The 20,077-nt window shown below is 40.4% G+C and overlaps 2 protein-coding genes across 2 annotated transcripts; one reads left to right on the forward strand and one right to left on the reverse strand.

Moving 5' to 3' along the window:
• Positions 1-111: 111 nt before the first annotated feature.
• Positions 112-5,827, forward strand: nsun4 (NOP2/Sun RNA methyltransferase 4). The gene is made up of 8 exons (XM_020649809.3): positions 112-226; positions 604-826; positions 1,854-2,025; positions 2,261-2,415; positions 2,529-2,689; positions 2,793-2,917; positions 3,041-3,173; positions 3,375-5,827. The coding sequence occupies exons 1-8, from the start codon at positions 134-136 to the stop codon at positions 3,516-3,518; spliced, it is 1,206 nt and encodes a 401-aa protein (XP_020505465.2). The 5' UTR covers positions 112-133; the 3' UTR covers positions 3,519-5,827.
• Positions 5,828-11,408: 5,581 nt separating this feature from the next.
• On the reverse strand, positions 11,409-18,800 carry dmbx1a (diencephalon/mesencephalon homeobox 1a). Its single transcript, XM_020649865.3, has 5 exons — positions 18,449-18,800; positions 14,762-14,931; positions 14,452-14,630; positions 13,408-13,813; positions 11,409-12,927 (listed from the first exon to the last, which is right to left on the reverse strand). Exons 2-5 carry the CDS (start codon positions 14,913-14,915, stop codon positions 12,479-12,481), a joined length of 1,188 nt encoding a protein of 395 aa, XP_020505521.1. The 5' UTR covers positions 14,916-14,931; positions 18,449-18,800; the 3' UTR covers positions 11,409-12,478.
• Between the last annotated feature and the right edge of the window lie 1,277 nt (positions 18,801-20,077).

Here is a 20,077-nt window from a genome sequence, read left to right on the forward strand (position 1 = left end):
GCTCTGGACCAATCGTCATCTAAGATTTCGTGCAAGGCCCGCCCATTCATTTTCCTCAAGCCGAGCGGAGCCGGGAACCACTTGTTCGCCTGTTAAGAGTCAAGACGAGCCGAAGAACCAGACGCACAGAAACATGGCGCTGCTCTTGGACACCAGACTCCTCACAAGAAAAATTAAGGATTTAAGAAATGTAACGCCCAAGCGACACAAAGTGAAAGAAAAATGGGTATGTTATCAAAGCCGTAATCGATAATTCCCGCAAATTGTGGTTGTTATCTTATAAAGTTATTATCATTCAGGAATTAAAATGATATTTAAGTTTGCATATGACTGAATTATCTAGCACAAAGCAACACAGAGTTAAACATTATTACTATAAATATATATGTAAACCATGTCAAGTACAATATAAAGCTGGACATAAAAGCTAAAAAAAAAAAATGTAAATAAATAGTTATGTTAGAGAGATAACTTCTGTTGTGACTGTAGTAGATAAAAGATACTCAAAATAATGTTTATGAAATTGTCAACTAAAGGTATGATAGGTACTTCTACTAGCACCACATGTCAAAGTTTAAAGTCAGTGTTTTGGCCTTTGTGCAGGCTGCCACACGTGTCAAGTACCCTCCCTCCATCCTGGCCCTGCGACACTTTGATTCCACCTACAGCATCCAGCTGGGGAAGCTGTGGCCCTCAGTGCGAGTCGCCCTGCTGTCAGAGAGGAAGTACGGAGCCCTGCTGAATAACTTCGCCCACCATGCAGTTCTGACAGACTTGGACACTCAGGGATGCTGCAGAGACTTCATCGGAGACGCTTACACACAAAGTAGGTGTTCATCTCCGGTGTTCCCAGTTGAATCCTGAAGATGTTGGCTCTTCAGTTTGCTCTCGTGGAGAACGCAGTTGTGCCGTCAGTTTCAAACACTGATAGCTCACAAATTCAGAACGGCATTCTTGGAGAAAATCCAAAAAATACCTTCTCTTTCACTCTGACATTTCTTGAATAACGGAGACGATATTTTATAATGTGAAAGTGCAGAACATTTTTTAGTTTCTAAATGTATGATGTGCCCTCGAAGCTCAGTAAGTAAATGCCAAATCATGCATGTTTACCATAACTTAAAAAAAACATGTAGGTGTCACTGATTTGTTTACATTTTTAAGAAATTCCTAATAACTCTTATTATACATGCAATAATAACTTTATCGCATGTAATTTTTTTTGTTTGTGCGTATTCATTTTAATCTAGCTAAAACTATTCTCCAAAGCCTTTCCTTGTATTCTGACCTGATATCTAGAGCAGGGATGGGGCAACTTTGGTCACAGCAAGGGGCCACATTCATTTAACTCTCACTGCCAGAGGGGCCACATTGTAGGATACAAAAATGATTGAAATCAATTATGTCTCAAATTTAACTCAACATATACCAGAGATCAAATATTATTATGGACATATTTCTGGTTTTCGTGATTTCATGGCAGATTTTGTCTTGTTTTCTTCATGATTCCAATTATTTGATGTGTCAAAATTGACCTGAGGGCCACACCCTGATCTAGACCATTTGTTTTGTTTGGTAATAATCATTTTATCAAGAAATTACTGTGAAATGAACTTCAAATTATAATGTTATGTATGGGTTATTTGTTATGTCATGTGACATAGAAAAATATGTTTCAGTGAAAAGTCGTCTTCAACAGTGGTCGATTATTACATTTTAGTCAAACGGCAGTGTGTTCAGAAAACTGCTGATAATCCCCTAAAAAGTCCCATTTTTACACTCTGTTTCTGTCTTTATAAAACACAATCTTTCTCCTTTTCAAAAACACTTCTGCATTCTTCTTAACTCTGCAGTTCAGCCATGCCTGGAGAAAGAATCGGAGGTGGTAGCCGAGGAGGAATCCATCAGCGTTTCAACAAAGAAATCTGACTCTGACAGTCAGCAGCCGTCTCCTCTGCAGCTCAGTCTTAACATCAAGTGCTTAGTGTTTCCAAGAGGGGACATAACCAAATTCAAGCCGGCAAGGTGAGCTTATGTTTTTAAGCTATTGAACAAAAATTCCATAATATTTGATACGTTAGCTAAATGCCTCTTGGTGTCAGAATGTTGACTTCAGCCGTCCATTATGTAAAAAAAAGTGAACGACATCAGCCGTGTTTGTAACTTTACAAATGTATTTTTATTTGTCTAAATTAATGTAGTTCCTTTATGGTTTAATAAGCCCACTTACTCTGACTTTGTGTTCCCTTTGCCTCTAAAGACCGGACACTAAAAGGTTACTGAGTCATTACCTGATGGATGCAGCGTCTGTGCTGCCATGTCTCGCTCTGAACGTTCGAGGGGGTCACAATGTGCTCGACCTTTGTGCTGCTCCAGGAGGCAAAGCCCTAGCTTTACTACAGACACATTCTATTGGTAAGAGAGCTGATTTGATCTAAACCCGGTTATCTAACAGTAAAACTCTCTTGTTTGAGAATGTCTTCTGTCTGTAGTAGTTAACCCCAAGTCGTTTCTTTTTTACGCCAAAGGTTTTTTGTGTGTGAATGACAACTCTGCGTCTCGGACGACACGACTGAGGAAGGTCCTCCAGAGCTATATTCCCAAGGAGCTTTTGACTGATGAGAAAATACGCATCACTTCCTTTGATGGAACCCAGTGGGGCCAAATCGAAAGGAACACTTTTGACAGAGTAAGCCAGCGGGCAGTTTTACAGATGCTTTAATTAATGACTGTTAACGAAATGTATCTAGGAACCAATCGCTTTTTCCTCCTCCACCTTTCTATTTTTTCAGGTCCTTGTTGATGTTCCCTGCACCACAGACAGACATTCGCTCATGGAGGACGACAACAACATATTCAGTAAGAACAGGACGGGTGAAAGACGAAGGCTGCCAGAAGTACAGACGGAGCTTCTCCTGTGAGTTAATGACACTGGAGTCATGATGGACTGAATGTTTATGCACTTACATTTTCTCACATAATTATACAAAGTTTTACTTTACAGCTACAACTAAACACACTTTTTCTCTTTATCCTTCAGGGCAGGAATCCTAGCTGCTTGTCGGGGTGGGGAGATTCTTTACTCCACCTGCACACTCTCTCAGATTCAGAACATGAGTGTGGTGGAGCAGGCCATCTATTTGGCAAAAGAGAACCATGGCATCCAACTCCAGGTCAGTGAGAGACACACTGTAAAACTTTACAGCAGAGATTCAGTTATATCCTCAAGAATAGAGTCAGACTGTTATTATTAAGGCAGAAAAATAAACGAGGGCTTCCTGATGATAAACCTGGGAGCCAAATTACTGTACAACAAATAATTTAACCTTTGTTGTTATTTTTTTTTTTTTAATTCTCATCATATTTACATTCAGGTTGTTGACCTTCGAGCCCTCACACAAATGTTTAGGAAAACCTTTGACTTCGCCCCCGACCTCCCCCTGGGTGAGATGGTCATCCCACACTTAGCGGCTAACTTTGGCCCCATCTACATGTGCAAACTGAGAAGAATCACATAGACTCTACCAACTCAACCGTATGTATAAACTGTGTCTGCCAGACCAGGAGAACTGCTTCATCATGGTCGGAGACTTTTTAAACACTGGACTGAGATCAACACCAGAAAACCAAAAAAAGAAATGATAAGTGATATTATAACAATAGACTACATTTAACACAGTTTTATGTTTGAAAATGCAAATTCAAGTCAAAACTACATTTGTTTGACACTTTTATTGACAAAGTAGTGGAGACGACTAAAATAAATGAAAATGAATGAATAATCAAACCAGCTACTGAGGCTCACAAGGACTGAAACTTCCAAGTTCCAATGTGCATGTACCGGTCTTAAAGGGTCTTTAATGTTTATTCTGCACTTCTTTGGGCAAAAAAAAACAAAAGTGATAGCATTGTGTCTTTTTCCTTTTCTGTACTGTTCTGTACTGTCATGGTTAAAAAAAAGAAACATACACCTTCTCTACACATTTTCAAATACAAAACACCCGGTGATAAAGTTGACTAGTTCTTTCAAAACAAAAGCATAAAAAAAAAAACTCAAATATTCTAAATGCTAGTAGTAATGTATTCAAACATACTAATCACAAGTATCGCTTGTAAAGCTCCCGTGAGGTATTTTTTTTGTATGGGGTTAATTTTGGAGCATCACAATGTGATACCTCATCGCTTTGCTGGTTTGTACCTGTTCACGTAGAAGTTCACTGATAGAAACTGACCCAGCTTTCTTTTGACAGCCAAATGTTTCACTCACTGTGAATCTTTGCAACGGAAAATGAACCACAACTCAATTTGTCCAATAACTACCCTGCAGCAGTGGTTACTACCATTAAAAGTTATAATGTCGAAATGAACAGTCTTATTGCTGATGGTCTTGTTCCCTTTTGTAGGTTATAAAGAGGTGTCAGTGCTCATTTCAGTCTGTTTCATAACCAGCTAAAAACTAATTAATTACAAATAAATAATGAAATGACTAACTGCTAATCAAATTATACAAACCAATCTGAGTAGCTCCAATCAGAATGTGCTTATGACTCCCCCAACAATGCATTATTTATTAAAGCGGTAGTTTTATTTTTGTCCAGTAGGTGGCAGCCTAAGTCAAAGAGGAACATATCCTGTGTATTTCCTGCCCACTATCGGACATCCAGTATTTGTTTCAAAGGGTTTAAGTTGACAATAGCTCCTTTTCCTCCTGCACAGAGTCAGATGATAAAGACTTCAGTCTGCTGAATCACATTACTGAAACACAAATTTCCATCATCCTCTGGTCCCTTTAACTCTCCTATGAAAATGTGTTCTTTTTGTTCTATGGTTATTCATCAGGTTTTATAGCTTTGCCTAATAATGCAGTATATGGCTATGTTGAAGGAGGGAATAATGAACAGGCAGATAATGACTTTATTTGACCATTTGGCTTTTCCACATCTGAATCGGTGCAACTTTCATTATAAAAGCTGGATTGACTTGTGTTTTGCATTGACATCACTCAGAGGTGAAATGTTTCCTCTTATCATGAGCTAATGTGAGAGCAGAGGTGCCTCTTTTTTCTTTTTTTCCCCATCACACCGCCGATGACCCTTCATGTTGTCCTGCACAGGAAATGTAGCGTGAAAAAGGTGTGCACGCGAATGTGTGTGTTTCTAACGAGTCCACCATCCACATCCCGCTGTCATTAAGCCGCTCCAAGCGCAGGAGCTGACTCCCATCCCTGTGCAGGGACGGACGGCAGCCATGCGGCTCCCAGATGAACATTAAAGAGGCAGCAGAGAGCTAAAATGGGACGCCTCTCCCTGTTTTGCCCCTCCGCTTTTTTATTCCACAGATGAGTGCAGATAATTTCCTGTGCGATTGTGAGTGATTACTGTATTACTGCGGTAAAAGGGGGATGTATCTGGGAATGCAGAGGGAATTAATGACACATAAAAACTATTTTTGTATTGACTGCTTTCGTCTCCGGGGCCTTGAATGCCTCCTCGCACATCGTGTGATTACCTAAACGTATTGTAAATATGTGTTTCCAATGGGCTCTTACATAAATTTACATGTTTTAACACTCAGGAGACGGCACACTGTTAGAGATGAGTTACTCTCTTTTCTGCCCGTCTATTGACTCCACTCGCTGTCTGCTTTATTATTGAATTAGCCAATGAGCCTCTGTGCGTCTGTGTCCCTGTGTGTAAGCCTGTGTTAGGGAGACATATGCAGTGCATTAGAAAGATGAATACTCTGGATTTAACCACACAACCATGCCTCTGTTGTCTTTTCAAATACAATTTCAATGTTGCTTTTATAATAAACATGCAAAACACTCTGATAGTCTTATGTTTTCACCTCTGAAGCTACACTCCAGCAGTAATGACCCCCAAGTGTTTATACCAGACATCTACAGCAGGTTTTAAACGACAGAAGCGGGGGAAATAAATATGTATACAGGGGCTGGCCGTCTTTTAATACAAAGTTTTTCTGCAGGTGAACATAAAAAGGCATATTTCAATATATCAGAAATAGTTAGTGATGTTGTAGTTTGTGTATTTAATGTATCTGCTGATGTTGCTGCTGTGACTTTTTCCAGCCCAGAGGTGTAGATCAGACGCTGTGTCCCAGTTGGCGCTGGGAGTGGGGATTTCACCAGTGGGGGTCTTTGTCACAGATGCACTGAGTAGTCTGAGTCTACGATGTAAACTCTGCTGTTCTCAGACACATGCCGCACAAAGATAGTGTCTGTAAGGTTGTATAGTTTACTGTACAGTGTTGTTACATCATTGGCTTTGACATTACTGAAAGGATCATCTTTACATCTTTAACTTTTTACAGTATAACAACAGAAGACATGTTAACTTTCCACTCATCCAGTTCACTTTCTTTTGTTTTCACATGTTTAATTCTAATTAATGATAGATTTTCAGACTGACTTGATCCCACTTGTTCTCGCGAGGTCTACTTACTATTCATTCTGTTGTGATTCTCTTCAAGGTGTGGTTGTGTTTGGCCAAATGATATTACAAAATGTTTTGAGTTGCAGAGATTTTCTCATCGTCTTTGTGTCGGTAACAATTGATGACAACTCTATTTCAAAAAACATTTGAACAGTGAAATGCCTATATTGTCACAAAATGGTCGTGTAGACCCTAAAACGAAGTGATATTGGGGCGCCGGTTTAGCTCAGACAGTAGATTAGATAGATAGATAGGAACTTTATTAATTTCTTGGGAAGGTTTCCTCTGGGAAAGTCAGAGAAGAACAGACGCCCCATGTACAAACGCACTGATCACTGGATTTGACTCCCAGCCGTGACCATTTGATGCATTTCATCTCTCTCTCTCTCTCTCTCTCTCGCTCTCGCTCTCGCTCTCGCTCTCGCTCTCTCTCTCTCTCTGCATATTGGCTTTCTCTATCAAATAAGGGTAAAAGTCATATTTTTAAAACAAAATTGATTTATTTGCAAACTATCCTCAGTGGAGCTCTTCAATGCTTTTATCATAAAAGAAAAGTGTCAATGCTCAAACCAGCTCTTTGAGCCCAGAAATGCCCCTACCTTCATTTTTCAGTTGTATGATTTTTAAATTGAAATAAGGTTGTACCTGAATTTGTCAACGTCATTTGCCGGTTACTCCTTCTTGTCTTGTCTGTTCTGTTTTTCTTTGTCATTGGTTTCCCAGTGAATTTCTTTCAACACAATCGATAATGATATGGGAGTCCACTTTTTCATTTTCCTTGCTTGAAGACATTATCCATATCATTTTAATGAATGGTTTTAAATTTCTTGCAGAAACATGCAATCAGAGTACAATCTGATTACACAGGCCAACACTGATGTTGTTGCATGACATACTTACACACTTTCTTCTCTCGTTGCTTAAGGTGTTTATCCTCACAGTAACATATTGTCCTTTAAGTTACTTTGTTTGTATTCCAACCATATTCTCACTTATTGATTGAAGTATCCTCGGACAGACTCTGAGCTTCAGAAACCGGCTCTCAAGAGCCTCCCAAACAGTTCAGTGAGGCCCGCATTGAAAATGCAGCCGCAGGTTTAGGCTGCAGCCAGATTAAAAGGCGAGAGAATGGGGTTTTTCTTCTCCCTAAGAAGATTACCCGGGGAGGGGTGAGATGGCAGTCAGAGTGTTTAAGAAAAAAAGGACAAGAAGAAAATGAAAGATGAAGTGGAACTAAAGGAGGGTGGCCCAGGATACACAGTTTAGACACCTGTTGACTTCCTCATGATATCACTTTTGTTCTTGTTTCTAAATCTCTGCATCTGATTTTCATCTTTCTCTTGACTGATTATTTTTTAAACTGACAAACTGATTCAATCTTTAAATGAGTTTGGAGAAAAAGCCAAGGATTCTTGTTTTGTTTCTCTTTTTTAGAGAAGTTTTGACACTTTGAAGCGTCATGACTGAGTAGAGTTTTTTTCTAGCTTTATTTTTTAGCATTTATTTTTTTGTGTTAACATCGTCTGTTTGTGTGTGTGTGTGTGTGTGTGTGTGTGTGTGTGTGTGTGTGTGTGTGTGTGTGTGTGTGTGTGTGTGTGTGTGTGTGTGTGTGTGTGTGTGTGTGTGTGTGTGTGTGTGTGTGTGTGTGTGTGTGTGTGTGTGTGTGTGTGTGTGTGTGTGTGTGTGTGTGTGTGTGTGTGTGTGTGTGTGTGTGTGTGTGTGTGTGTGTGTGTGTGTGTGTGTGTGTGTGTGTGTGTGTGTGCGCGCAGCTGTGAGTCCGATTATACTCGTGCTTCCCTCTCCCTTACGTTCCTGCTGCTGGTTTCCAGGAGGGCTTTGATGTGTATCTGAGCAATGCACTATTAGAGGGATTTCCCCGGGCCTGACAGCTCAGAGAATATGCTGCGAAATGGCGATGCCAGTGGGCTAAAAGAATGCTGGAAACAGGATTAGGATCATATTCTGGCAGACCCTGTCACCTCTTCAATGGGGCGAGCTCTCTAACGCTGGCACTTTTCATTCTCGCCATGGTTAAAACCTTTAAGAGAACCATGGAGAGGAGGGAGAAAAAAAAAGCACTGATTGAATGGTACACTGTGATTTTTGTGTGGGGTGCTTGCTCAGAGGGTGTGTGTGTGTGTGTCTGCGCGTGTGTGTGTCTGCGTGTGTGTGTGAAAAGGGAACGAAAGTTAAAGCAAGAAATACAGAAATCCAGCAGGGATGTGGGTCCCGTTTCAAAATGAAACCTTACATGTATTCATCCCCTTTGATTTTTTTTCTGTTGAAACTGAACTGACTTATTTGAGCCTTTTGATTGTTTTATAGATAACATGAAGTGTAATAAGCAGACAACTGTTGGATGAACAAATATTAAACTGAAGGTAGGTGGTTGCACAGTTTCTTAAATATTTTACAGCAAATTATTCAAAGCTTTTCTTTTTTTTATTTTGTAAATAATGTATAGTACCATTAAAAATGTCCACTTCAACATTTTAAACTTTTGTCATTGCTGATTCTTTACAAGACACCCCAATAAAAAAACATTTGTATTAGCAGCTATAACATGAGAAAATTCTGCAAAGATTTAGGGGGCTAAACACTTATGCAGACACTCGATTATTCCTCTTATTAAAGTCTTACTTTACACAGAGATACAAATATATATCTGTTAGAACACTGGTAAAATAATTGTGTCTCAAGCTAAGAGAACTTAATTCATGTAAATATAGAGATACAGTTAGTGTATCACGCAGAGATATTACACATTAGCTATATCTTGATCCAATACCTTTTAAAGTTGAGAGAACTAAAATCTTAAACGTTTTCCATGTCACAAAGTATTTGGTTTGTATCTTGATAATGCTATTACAATCTTTGGTGACTTTTTTTTTTGTCTGCACACACACACACACACACACACACACTCAGATACACACATGTCATAAGTTGCTTAAAGGAAAGTAGATGGAGTTCTGTGTGTGCCTTTAACTAGACGATTACAGCTGTATAGTGTTGAATATACAGCCCAGAGTGTTAGAGATGGAAGCACCTGATCCAGCATCAAGGGCTCAACACACTTGACCCTGCAGCAGTACAATCTAGCATTCCCTGTTCAACCCCGAGGCTGCGTGTGTGTGTGCATGTGCATTTTCATGTGTGTGTGTGTTTGGGGGATGGTGTTATGAAAAGAGAGAACATTTGGAACAAGAGTAGTGGGTTATGTTCTCTGCTGCAGAGCCCCATGGGAGGAAATAGTGCCGTGTAGCTGGACAGATTCCTCCCCTGGATAACAAGGACATTCACTCCTGCTGCATATCCACACCACAATCTTATCAGTCACACAATCAGGGTGCCCTTGGCTGAGGACACACACACACACACACACACACACACACAGATGTTCATGGTGTAATAAAACACAACAAGGTGAGGGTGAGGTGTTACACCCACATTAACGCTGCTAATCTGGCGAGATCATTATCCCTTTTTTGTGTTGTGGTCATCCATAACAGTCTGAGAAAATAAAACTGCTCAACGCATCAGCCAAAGTGTGTTTGTTATTTACACACACACTGTGGGGACATTAATATGAAAGGCCACATTAATAGCAGACGACATATGTATGTATGTTTAGTTTACTGAAGAGCAAGGGCACATTACAGAGGAGATGGTAGGGGTGTTCAAGTGGCACGTGTGTGTAGGGGCAGGGTTTTGGGGGGGGGGGGGGGGGAGGTCTGTGCGTTTTGACAAACCATGCTGTTAAAGATATAATAGCAGCATAATCACTGCCCCGGGCCGTCATTCTTCAGGATAATGGCCTGCTTATTCATTGGGGATGGCTTATGTCTCCTTGCTGATATTTCTTTTATTTTAGGTTTTTCAGATTAGGTTTTTTTTTTTTGTCTCTTCTGCGACCTCACTCTTTGTCTTTCTGCAAACTCTACTTAATAATTTAGTTTTTTTTTTATTGTTCCTTTAATTTGCCCTTTTTCCCATCCCTTCATAGTCTTAATACTTTTTTCCTCTTGCTGTTTATTTAACCTGTATCACCTTTTTTTTTATCACTCAAGCAATTTCATAATAATAATAGCAATCATATAATTTCCATTTAAATTCATTTGCTTTTTCATATATGTAACATTTGCAAAGTAGGAATTTACAAGTTTTTATTGTTTATTCGTTCAAACATGTGTTTTTAACTTTGCTTACTCACTGAATTAACAACAACATAAAGATACCTCTTCATTAATGGTACTTGTTTTATTTTTCTTCTAAAATTCAACATTTTTAATCAAATAAAATAAATAACATAACAAGCACACGTAGAGAAGTCAGCATAAAGATCTCCCATCACTGTTTTTATTTGTGATTATTTTACAACAACACTAGTTCAAAGTCTACATTGTTAGAGAGGAAACAACACTGATGATGGTCAACTCACTCTTTCCTCCTCCTTTACACACACAGTATATCTACCACTGGACCGAGTCTGACAGACGGGGAGAGGGGAACAGCAACAACAGAACTCAAATAGAGTCAAGACAGCAGGACACAGAGGAGGAGGAGGAGGAGGAGGAGGGTCAATTATTCCTTGAAATATTTTCACTTTCCTTAATTGATCTGTTTCTCAGATACAGAAAGTGGCAGTTTTCTAACAACCCAAACTTCTTCTGTTGCATCTTTTAAGCTGAGAAAGTGAAGACATTTGGATGTTAATTGAACCCGTATTATTACACAGACAAACCAGGAGAGGAGGGTAGACATGCTGCCGGTGTGCTCAGCAAATACAATCTTGCATACTGACAGCTAAAGAACCGTTATCAATTATACAACATATTAGGAATTTTACAATTACCTTACAAGTGAACATTAATAGATAGACTTTTTTGTATTTTACATAACTAAAATAATGTGCCTTTTTTTTCATAGTTGCTCCCAGATCACATGAACTTTTTTCATAGTTGCTCCCAGATCACATGAACAGAAAACATCAGAGAGGTGTGTGATTCTCCTCGTCAAGTGCTAACAGTCGGCCCGAGCTTTCATTGGAAAAAGCTGCATGTTTCCTCAAGAGAATTTTAAGGCCAGAAACAATGGAGACATTTATTCAACAGTTTACATTAGTGTCCATCATGTTCCCAATTGTTTAACAGATTTGAAAGTGATACCCAGCGTGTGTCTACTTTTATTGAGCGTTTCAGCCCACAGACCTTGAGGGATTTATAAATTTGGTCTTAAATGGTATTCATGTTCATAATTGCGTCTGCCCCGACTCCCTCAGCCTGGGGCAAAATGTAATTAAAAGCTTTGAGAATTTACTCACTGAAATCATTTTCTCATTATCCAGCCAGCCTTTCGCACAAAGTGGCATAATACTGGCCATTAAACCGGTAAATTAGTCACTTTTAATTACGCTGTTGAGGACAAAATGGCTTGAAATGTATTTTTATTTATGTGCTGTTGTGTAGTACATGCTATGTACATAACTGCTGCTTAATTGAAACGTCGGTGGTCCTTTTCCCCCTGCTGTCTAATGAGCCTAAATCCTTTGAAAGTGCCTCATTTATTCACATTTTTCTAGTAAACATTATCTGCATTGTTTTTGAGTGCGTGCATCATCAACATTTTTGAAAGTCGTTTCGGCTGTTACGATGGTCCAGCAGACTTCTTCTCAGGAAACAGTTAAGAATACGTTCACTGTCCTTTGAAGTGAACATTCACTTCAAATGATGTGTTCTTCTGGCAATTTTTTGATATCTCTTGGGATTGTCTTTTCCCCAAGGTTACGGTTTTGGATTGAAAGCTGCTTCAGGAGCTTAAAGGAGTCAAACAAGTGTGGTCTCAGTTGAAAAGTTGGCATCCTGCAGGTCCAGTGCATGTTGGCATGTTTTATTTTCAGACATTTAGATGTCCTGCACCCAAGTTCTCAAGGAGACTCCAATCCATGGTTCCTAAAGAGCTATGACAATCACACAGACAAGCAGTAGGATGGGGTGATGTGTTGGCCGAGTCTCTTCATCTGGTTTTCAGTTAGACATGGTGTCCAGTCCCAGCGAAGCGGCGTGCTGTTTGGCCCTCAGACGCAGGTTCTCGATGCTGGTGGTCTTGTTGTTGTGGCTGCTGAGGCTGCCGGCAGCCGACGCTTGCAGCAGTGGGCTGTTCCACACCTGCTGAGCATGATGGGAAAGGGACTGGTAGTAGGACTGGCAGGGCAGAGAGCTCAGCGGCGCAGGGGGCATGTTCACATTCATGCCCAGGTAGGGGAGAGAAGAAGGGGCGGCAGCAAGGTCAAAGGCAGGGTAGTGCACCAGGTTGTTGGTGGCGGCCATGTGCTGACGGAACTGCTCCTGCAGACGGAACAGGCTGAGGGGGGAGGAGGAGTACGAGTGGCTCTGAGGGAGAGGAGCACTGCTGGTCAGGCCGCCGCTGGAGGAGGAGGAGGAGGGGGTCACTGAAGGGGAGACCAGCGGGGAGTCTGGACAGAGAGAAAAAAATATCACATTATATAATGATGGGAATGAAAAGATGCCATGAATCAAGATAAGGATTAAAACAGATCAACTATCCTCTGTAAAAACGTAAGCTCTACTTTTATATCATGGATTTAATGTTTAGTTTGGAGTAATGTCATGGTTGGCGTTTTTGTCTCACACACACACACACACACACTGATGATGACATTTTGCTAGCTTTGATTAACTTTAAACTCATTCCTTAAACCATTCTGTTGTTGTGTGTTACTGTTACATAATAATTGACCTGAACCCAGTTGATGTTTTACTGTTAATTGGCTTCACATCAGTAGCCATTAACACATTTTTGGCAACATCAGAGGCTGATCAACACAGGTATTATTAGAAAAACTCTTATTCTCTGTTTGTACCCAAGTGAAGCACTTTTATCTACATGTTTGTATAGACATACTTTTATAAATTAAGCTGAGTTAAGTTCTTACCTGGTTTAGGACTTAGTCTTTTGCAAACAGGAGAGACATCCCCAGGTGTCACCGCCCTCTCACATTTCATCTCCTCTCTCTGACATTTACTCTCATCTTCCTTATCCGTGGTATTATCCTCTGTCGCAGACTCGCTGCCAGAGTGTTCAGCCGACGTGACGTTCAGCTCCATGTCCAGAGGTACAGGATGGACTGCAGGACCCTCTATCTCCAGAGAAGAGGAGGAGGAAGAGGAGGAGGAAGAAGGAGGGAGCTGGGTTTCAGGGAGTACAGTTGTGGAAGCAGGTGCGTCCTCCTTCTCGCTTCCTCCTCCTTCCCCTGATGCCTCCTTCTGCTTCTGGAGCTGCTCCTTCTGCAGGCTGCGCTGCTTCTTACGAAACTTTGCTCTGCGGTTTTTGAACCAAACCTGAACACAGGGGGAAGAAGAGGAAGAATTACAGGGATGAAAAGATGAAGAGCAGTGAAGGAAGAGTTAAGATGACACTCACATACTCTACATGAGGGATTCAAACATCAGATAACTAAGTTGCATCTGAAAACCCAAAAGTTGATATGTCCACACGACGGTAACATATTTAACTCAAAATGTAAAAGATAATGAGCTCAATCCAACTTCAGTTAGTTGTGTTGATAATATTTGAATATAGACTGCTGTCAGCATTTGTTGTATTCAGATGAATAACCCACGTTTTCCACTGTACAGGTACAAGTGAAAAGTTCTCCCAGCAATGCACAATAAGTAGTCCCTTAAACATGTTTTTTTTAAATAGTTTTTCTTTTTCAAAACAATATCTAGCAACCTTTTTATATATAATGCACAGCATATTTAATTGTGTTTGATACATATATTTCTTTAAATTGAACCAAAAAAAATGTCATACCAAACAACAAATAGAATACATAGGCTGGCACTACAGGTAAAAAAAAAAACTACCAATAAAAAACTAAAATATCATTAAAAAGAAAGGAGCAAACAGAGGACTTCACAAAAAAAAAATACATAAGCATTCCAGCCGCTCGGGGACAAAGTTTTCCATGTCGTACCTGCACGCGGGCCTCTGGCAGGTTGGTGCACATGGCCAGCCGCTCTCTCATCACCACATCCGGGTAGTGAGTCTTCTGGAAAGTTTTCTCGAGCGCCTCCAGCTGCTGTGCGGTGAAGGCGGTGCGGCTGCGGCGTTGTTTGCGGTGCTGAGAGCCGTAACGAGCCTCCAGGATGATGTCTTGAAATGCGCAGCCGTTTGGAAGGGAAACACACACGGAGGGTTTATTTTACTGCGCATGACTCAACCACAGCTACTTCTTTGAGGAATGACAGTATCTGTTTTGTTTGTGAGAGCGTGCACTTAATTACCAGCAAGTCTTTCGGCCAGGGTGAGCGCGTGCACGGAGGGCCGGTAGTCGGGCGCGTGCTGCGCCTGTTGCGCGGCCTGCTGGTGCAGGTTGTACATGGCGCTCAGGGAGTTCATGGCGTGCAGAGAGTAGCCGTTCACCCCGTAGTGCTGCATGATGAGAGGTCACCACCTGCGGACCGGAGGAGAGGATGATAATGGTCAGAGAGAGAAGAAGAAGAATGACATATTTACACTGTGAGCTATTACCTCCGTTTTTTATAAGGTGAACAATAATCTGTTTTTGGTTTATTAAACCATCTGAAAGGCTAAAAAAAACACTCGAGCTTTCTACATGTCAGCAGGTCCTCGCGCTCAAGGGCCAATAGATTTAAATGTGCGCACTCAGACAAAGTGTTATCCATTAACATCCAATTATCGCCCTGTTCAATCCATTAATTATACAAAAGACTTTTAATTGGGGTAATTATGACTCGTTCCAATAATGAACCGTGACGGATGCTTTATTCATGAATTTATTCTCGACGTTTCTATGATCTTAGAGAAGCCAAATCTCCCCCCCCCCCCCCCCCTGAAAACGCTGCTTTGACAGATCAGGGCGGTGATGAAATGTGTTGGAAAATGAAATAAGGAGATTTGTTCCGGGTCTCGATGGAAAAAAAAACCTGCAGTTTGATCACTGGATAATAATTTAATAGGCAATTATTTAGGAAATTGTATTCTCAATATATTCTGTTCAATTTTACAGGTCTTAACATGTGTTTTTACAACATTTGAAACAAGCCTTTACATTTTATTTGGGTAATTTAATGATGTTATTAATTAAAATGCAGGCCGGGATATTTTAGGTTTCTAATGAAACTTGGAGACCAATTTGTGTAAAGGAAAATATCTATAGCCTTTAAGAGTGTTTTACATTATGCCTACATTACATTTTCCAAACTCAATTTTGCAGTTCTCCTTCACGCTGGAGGACACGATTAGATATGTATTAGCAGGGAGGAGTCGGACAGGAGGGAATCACTCGGAGGCCCAAACAGATATTAAAACTATTAAAGAGAGACCACAGGCAGAAGATATCAATCTTTCTGCTCTATGACATGCTGTTACAAAATCCAGGAACCTGGATTCCTTCATGGATTGATGTAACTATTTTTATACAATTTTCAGGTTTGCATTACACATGTTCCGTTATTGTTGTAGCCTGTGTAGTTTTACTGATTTTTGTGCAGGCTGCATTTTAACAAACTAAGGAAAATAACTCACAGTTGCTATTTTGCTTTTATTGTTTTTTAAATGTTTTAAATGTCCAATTTTTGCAGGATATGGCTTCAATATTTTTTTTTTTAAATGTATCCATGTCAATCACTCACAAGTGTTGACCTGCAGGTTCTACCTTTTAATTTTGATAAAGACACACTGGTGGTAAAGAATTGCCTATATCACGACTAGATCATTCTTGTAACAATCAAATGCAATCCACTCTGAAATTCATTTGGCCTATTCATTCCCATAATGCATTAGTAAATAAAAACAATAATAATCATTAGTAAATAAAAACAATAATAATAAAGGGCTGTTGCGAACCGTTGAAAGATAGAAAGGACTGAGTTGACGTTCTTGTAAAAGGCAGTGTTTCTGCAAGTGTGTCCTATAGCTTTAAGTACGACCGTGTGTGTGTGTGTGTGCGTGTGTGCGTGTGTGTGTGTGTGTGTGTGTGTGTGTGTGTGTGTGTGTGTGTGTGTGTGTGTGTGTGTGTGTGTGTAATGCCCGCAGTGCCCATTCCCAGCCTATTAAGTGTCCGCGGCGGCTGATGAATGTGATCAGAGGTCGGTTGGGAATAGTTTAATTCGCCGGGACAGAAGGTGCTTCGCTAAACATTTACTTTACTCCCCCAAGTATTTGAGTTGAATGGTCTCCCCCCCTCCTCCTCACGCCTCACCCCTCCCCTCACCCTCTCTGGCGGCCTCTTATCCCATCGCCCCCGGGCAACGTTTTGGCTGAGATGTATGGCTTCTCCGCGGGTAAAAATATGCATGTTGATCCCCATTTGGCTCCCCGTCTAATGGAAGTGCAAATAGGTTTCGACTGCGAGGCCCTCCATTTATCATCACCGCTGACACGGACGGACGTACAGTGGGACCGGCTGCTTAGCTCTGGGTTGGAGTTCCCCGCGTGTGCGTGCGTGTGCGCGCGTGGGTAAGCATGATATGTGCCCCAGTAAAAAAAAAAAACAACTTGGATTTTTCCTCGACTGCCTTTTTTTTTCTCTGCTCTAAAGATAAATATATGATTTTTTTTTTATTTTTATAAAGCCTCAAATCAAAATAACATTTTACATGAGAGGAAATAGCCAACATTAGGGCAGCGAGTCTCTACATATAAAGACTACAGCTTATAGTCTATTTTTGTACACCTGCCTGAATGCACAGGTAAAAGTGAGAGACTTGAACGCCCTTTTTTTTGTATTCTGTATTCTACTGTCTTCACAATTCATTTAAAGAACATCACGATTTAAACTGAACATTTTTTTGAACACAGGTAAACTTTTCGCCTCCAGCCTGCCTCTCCGTGATTACCAGCTTTTCCCACCTTTTGTACACATCTCTGGTTCTAGCCTGTATCCTCCGTCCCATATCGAATGCAGCACAATAGCTCATCACAGTGAGCCTGTCAGCGCACTTATTGTCATTCATAAGCCCCTATGTGCTCCAGGCTCTGGGCCCTCCTGGCTGCCCTGCTCAATGCTTCGATTATCAAACCGTCATTATGTAAATTGGCATGTACAGTGCAACTCTTTGATCCGGCTAAATGAGGAAAAATGTTATTTGCTAACAGCCCCCAGGGGCAGGAGTCAAGCTGACAATCTGCTCTTTGCTGTGTCACAGTGTAAACTGTCAGAGGGCGAGGGACGACTCTGTGATTTTGGCTCTGTGATGTTAGTGTGAAAGATAATTTATGTGCAGAAAGCAGATATAGATAGATATAGGTGTCTTGATGTCTGCTATTTTATTTTAGGCTTTTACATGTTGGAATATTTTAACAGCGTGTGATGGCAATAATTGTTGTAAGGCTAAATTAAAATAAAAATGCAAAAGAGAAGCATCCAACTCATGTGAAAAAAATAAAACACATAGTTTTCGATAAAATAAAAAAAAAGCCTATATCTTGTGAGTAGCTTGGCCTAATGGTAATTTTAGAGAAAAAATACAATTAAGAAGAGACCAGGCTGCTAACCTGTCAGAATCAAGAAGACCCCTTTTTACTATTGAGGAGGTTATTGCATTTAAATGCTGGAGCATTAAAAATTGACACTTTAAGATGAATTAGCTGGAAACGATGCTTTTATTTTTGTTGTATTTTGTAGGCTGGATTTTGTCTGTTAAAGGCTAAAGGGGTCAGGTCGTATTTACGGTTACACCTTCAAACTTGAAAATTACCTTGTTAGTATAAAAATATAGAGGCTGGATGTCTGAAATGCTCAATTCTAATAGTAAGTGAACATTTGTTACAGGCTTTGGTTCGACGTTAAACACCGTCAACTTTAGCTTTTCCGATTTAGAGACGCTTATTTTTACAGTGTTAAAGTAAACCAGTTTTAAACAACACCAAATAATTGTAAAGAAAATCAACATGTAAAAAAAAAAAACTATGTTTAAATGAACAAAAACGTGCCAATAAGCCTTTACCTCTTGTAGAGACAGTTGTGTTCTTCCACAGATATCAGAAGACTCCGAGTAGATGAACTTCTTAAGGTTTCGGATTGTTTTGTTTTCTTCTCTTCAACCCACCATGTGTTTGTTTTTCAATATAGCCCTGTCTTCCTCCTTTTGTCCGTCAGTGAGGTAAAAAGTCATCCAGTCTGTTGCTTCACTTCAAGTCCGTCCTGCTCGCGCTCCACCTGCTCTCCTCTCGTGCTCTGTTCTGCACGTCTTGCGCACGAGTGGGAAGCCGCCATCTGCTGGTGCGCGAGAGCCCGGCGGTGGGATTTTAAGGAGAGCTTTGCGGGGGTCATGGTGGCTTCCTATTGGTTCCTTGTGCTGTCAGTCAGGTTGATAAGATAACAGATCGTCCAGCGGTGGACTCTGGCGCTCTGACTCCCAGAGTTATGAGAAGTTTAAGTCAATTCTGTCCGCTTTATCCCCCCGAGTCTACACATTATTTAATTATCTATTTTAAATGATAAATATCACCGAAATATGACAAGTGACATTACTCACTTGTGGATAAAATAGTAGATTGATTTTTGGTATACATGAATGAACATTTAATTGCAAAAAAGAAAAAAAAAGTATTATTTTGGGCTGTTTTCCTAGACTTTAAATAGGCTATGTTTCTGTTACGTAATTTCACAGCTATATAAAATAAAACTACATTCAAATCAAGGCTATACTATTTAGAAGACACTCCGACGTTCAACCAAATGGCATCTATAAAAAAAGGCATACGCATGTTTTTTTTGGTGTTTTTTTTCTTTTTTTTTTCAAAAGGCTTCCATCGTCAAAAGGCACTTGGAGCTTTAATCCAGTTGGCTCTCCTTAGTTTTTGTGGGGAAAAGGAACCAACCTTTAGTTTGTTTGCTTTTCGGATTCCCCTTCATGCCATGGAGCAGAGAGAGAGACTTTGGAGAGATGGCTAATAGATGCCAGGGTGCTGCCTTTAGACTCTCTCCCGGCCTGGAAGGATTTGGGATGGGATAGGGAAGACAAGACGCCATCTCAGCCTCCAAAAACCCCTGTCTTAAAATGACTGCGGGTAAGAGGATTAGGGCAATAATGCCCTTCTCTTCTTGAAGGGTTTTTAGAGCAGATTTCTTCTCCCGGAGCAAAACCGTTTAGGTGGGGAATTAAGGGCAGCGCAAAGTAGCCTTTTAATGTAAAGCTTGCATATTTTGTTGGGAAAGTGTTTGGCCAATGACGCAGTTTTATCTCTGACCATGTTTCACACATTTGAGCAGTAGACAAAGGATGGCATGGAATATTAATATGCGTTTTAACGCAAAGTGAAAGCTTGACCCAAAGCGCTGTTTTTAGACCATCGGTGGTTGTGGACAACTGTGAAATAAATTCGAAATTTAGTGGCTGCGTGGGTCTGTTTGACAGAGGGAAAGGTGTGAGGACAGTCAAGGTGAGATAGGTGCTTTTCACGAAAGCTGTCAAATTTTACGTTAAAAAAAATAGTATTTACGTAAACCAGGCACCTGATCTGGTTTCTAACTTTGATTTTTAACAGCCTATTATTATACAAAATAAAATTAAGTCATGAGGACAAAGTGTCAGTGGTGTTTTTCACGTGGTTATTTGGATATTAATCCACGC

The sequence above is a fragment of the Labrus bergylta genome, chromosome 4 (genome assembly GCF_963930695.1).
Source record: "Labrus bergylta chromosome 4, fLabBer1.1, whole genome shotgun sequence".
Taxonomy (NCBI): domain Eukaryota; kingdom Metazoa; phylum Chordata; class Actinopteri; order Labriformes; family Labridae; genus Labrus; species Labrus bergylta.

What these genes read in the sequence shown, in the direction of transcription:
- dmbx1a (XM_020649865.3), bottom strand. Translation starts at nt 14,915, where the DNA reads ATGCAGCACTACGGGGTGAACGGCTACTCTCTGCACGCCATGAACTCC. An exon ending in TGCCAGAGGCCCGCGTGCAG is followed by an intron (nt 13,814 to 14,451) that starts GTACGACATGGA and finishes CCCTGTGTTCAG; the next exon opens with GTTTGGTTCAAAAACCGCAG. An exon ending in AAGACTAAGTCCTAAACCAG is followed by an intron (nt 12,928 to 13,407) that starts GTAAGAACTTAA and finishes CTCTCTGTCCAG; the next exon opens with ACTCCCCGCTGGTCTCCCCT.
- nsun4 (XM_020649809.3), top strand. Translation starts at nt 134, where the DNA reads ATGGCGCTGCTCTTGGACACCAGACTCCTCACAAGAAAAATTAAGGAT. An exon ending in CGGAGACGCTTACACACAAA is followed by an intron (nt 827 to 1,853) that starts GTAGGTGTTCAT and finishes TTAACTCTGCAG; the next exon opens with TTCAGCCATGCCTGGAGAAA. An exon ending in ACCAAATTCAAGCCGGCAAG is followed by an intron (nt 2,026 to 2,260) that starts GTGAGCTTATGT and finishes TTGCCTCTAAAG; the next exon opens with ACCGGACACTAAAAGGTTAC.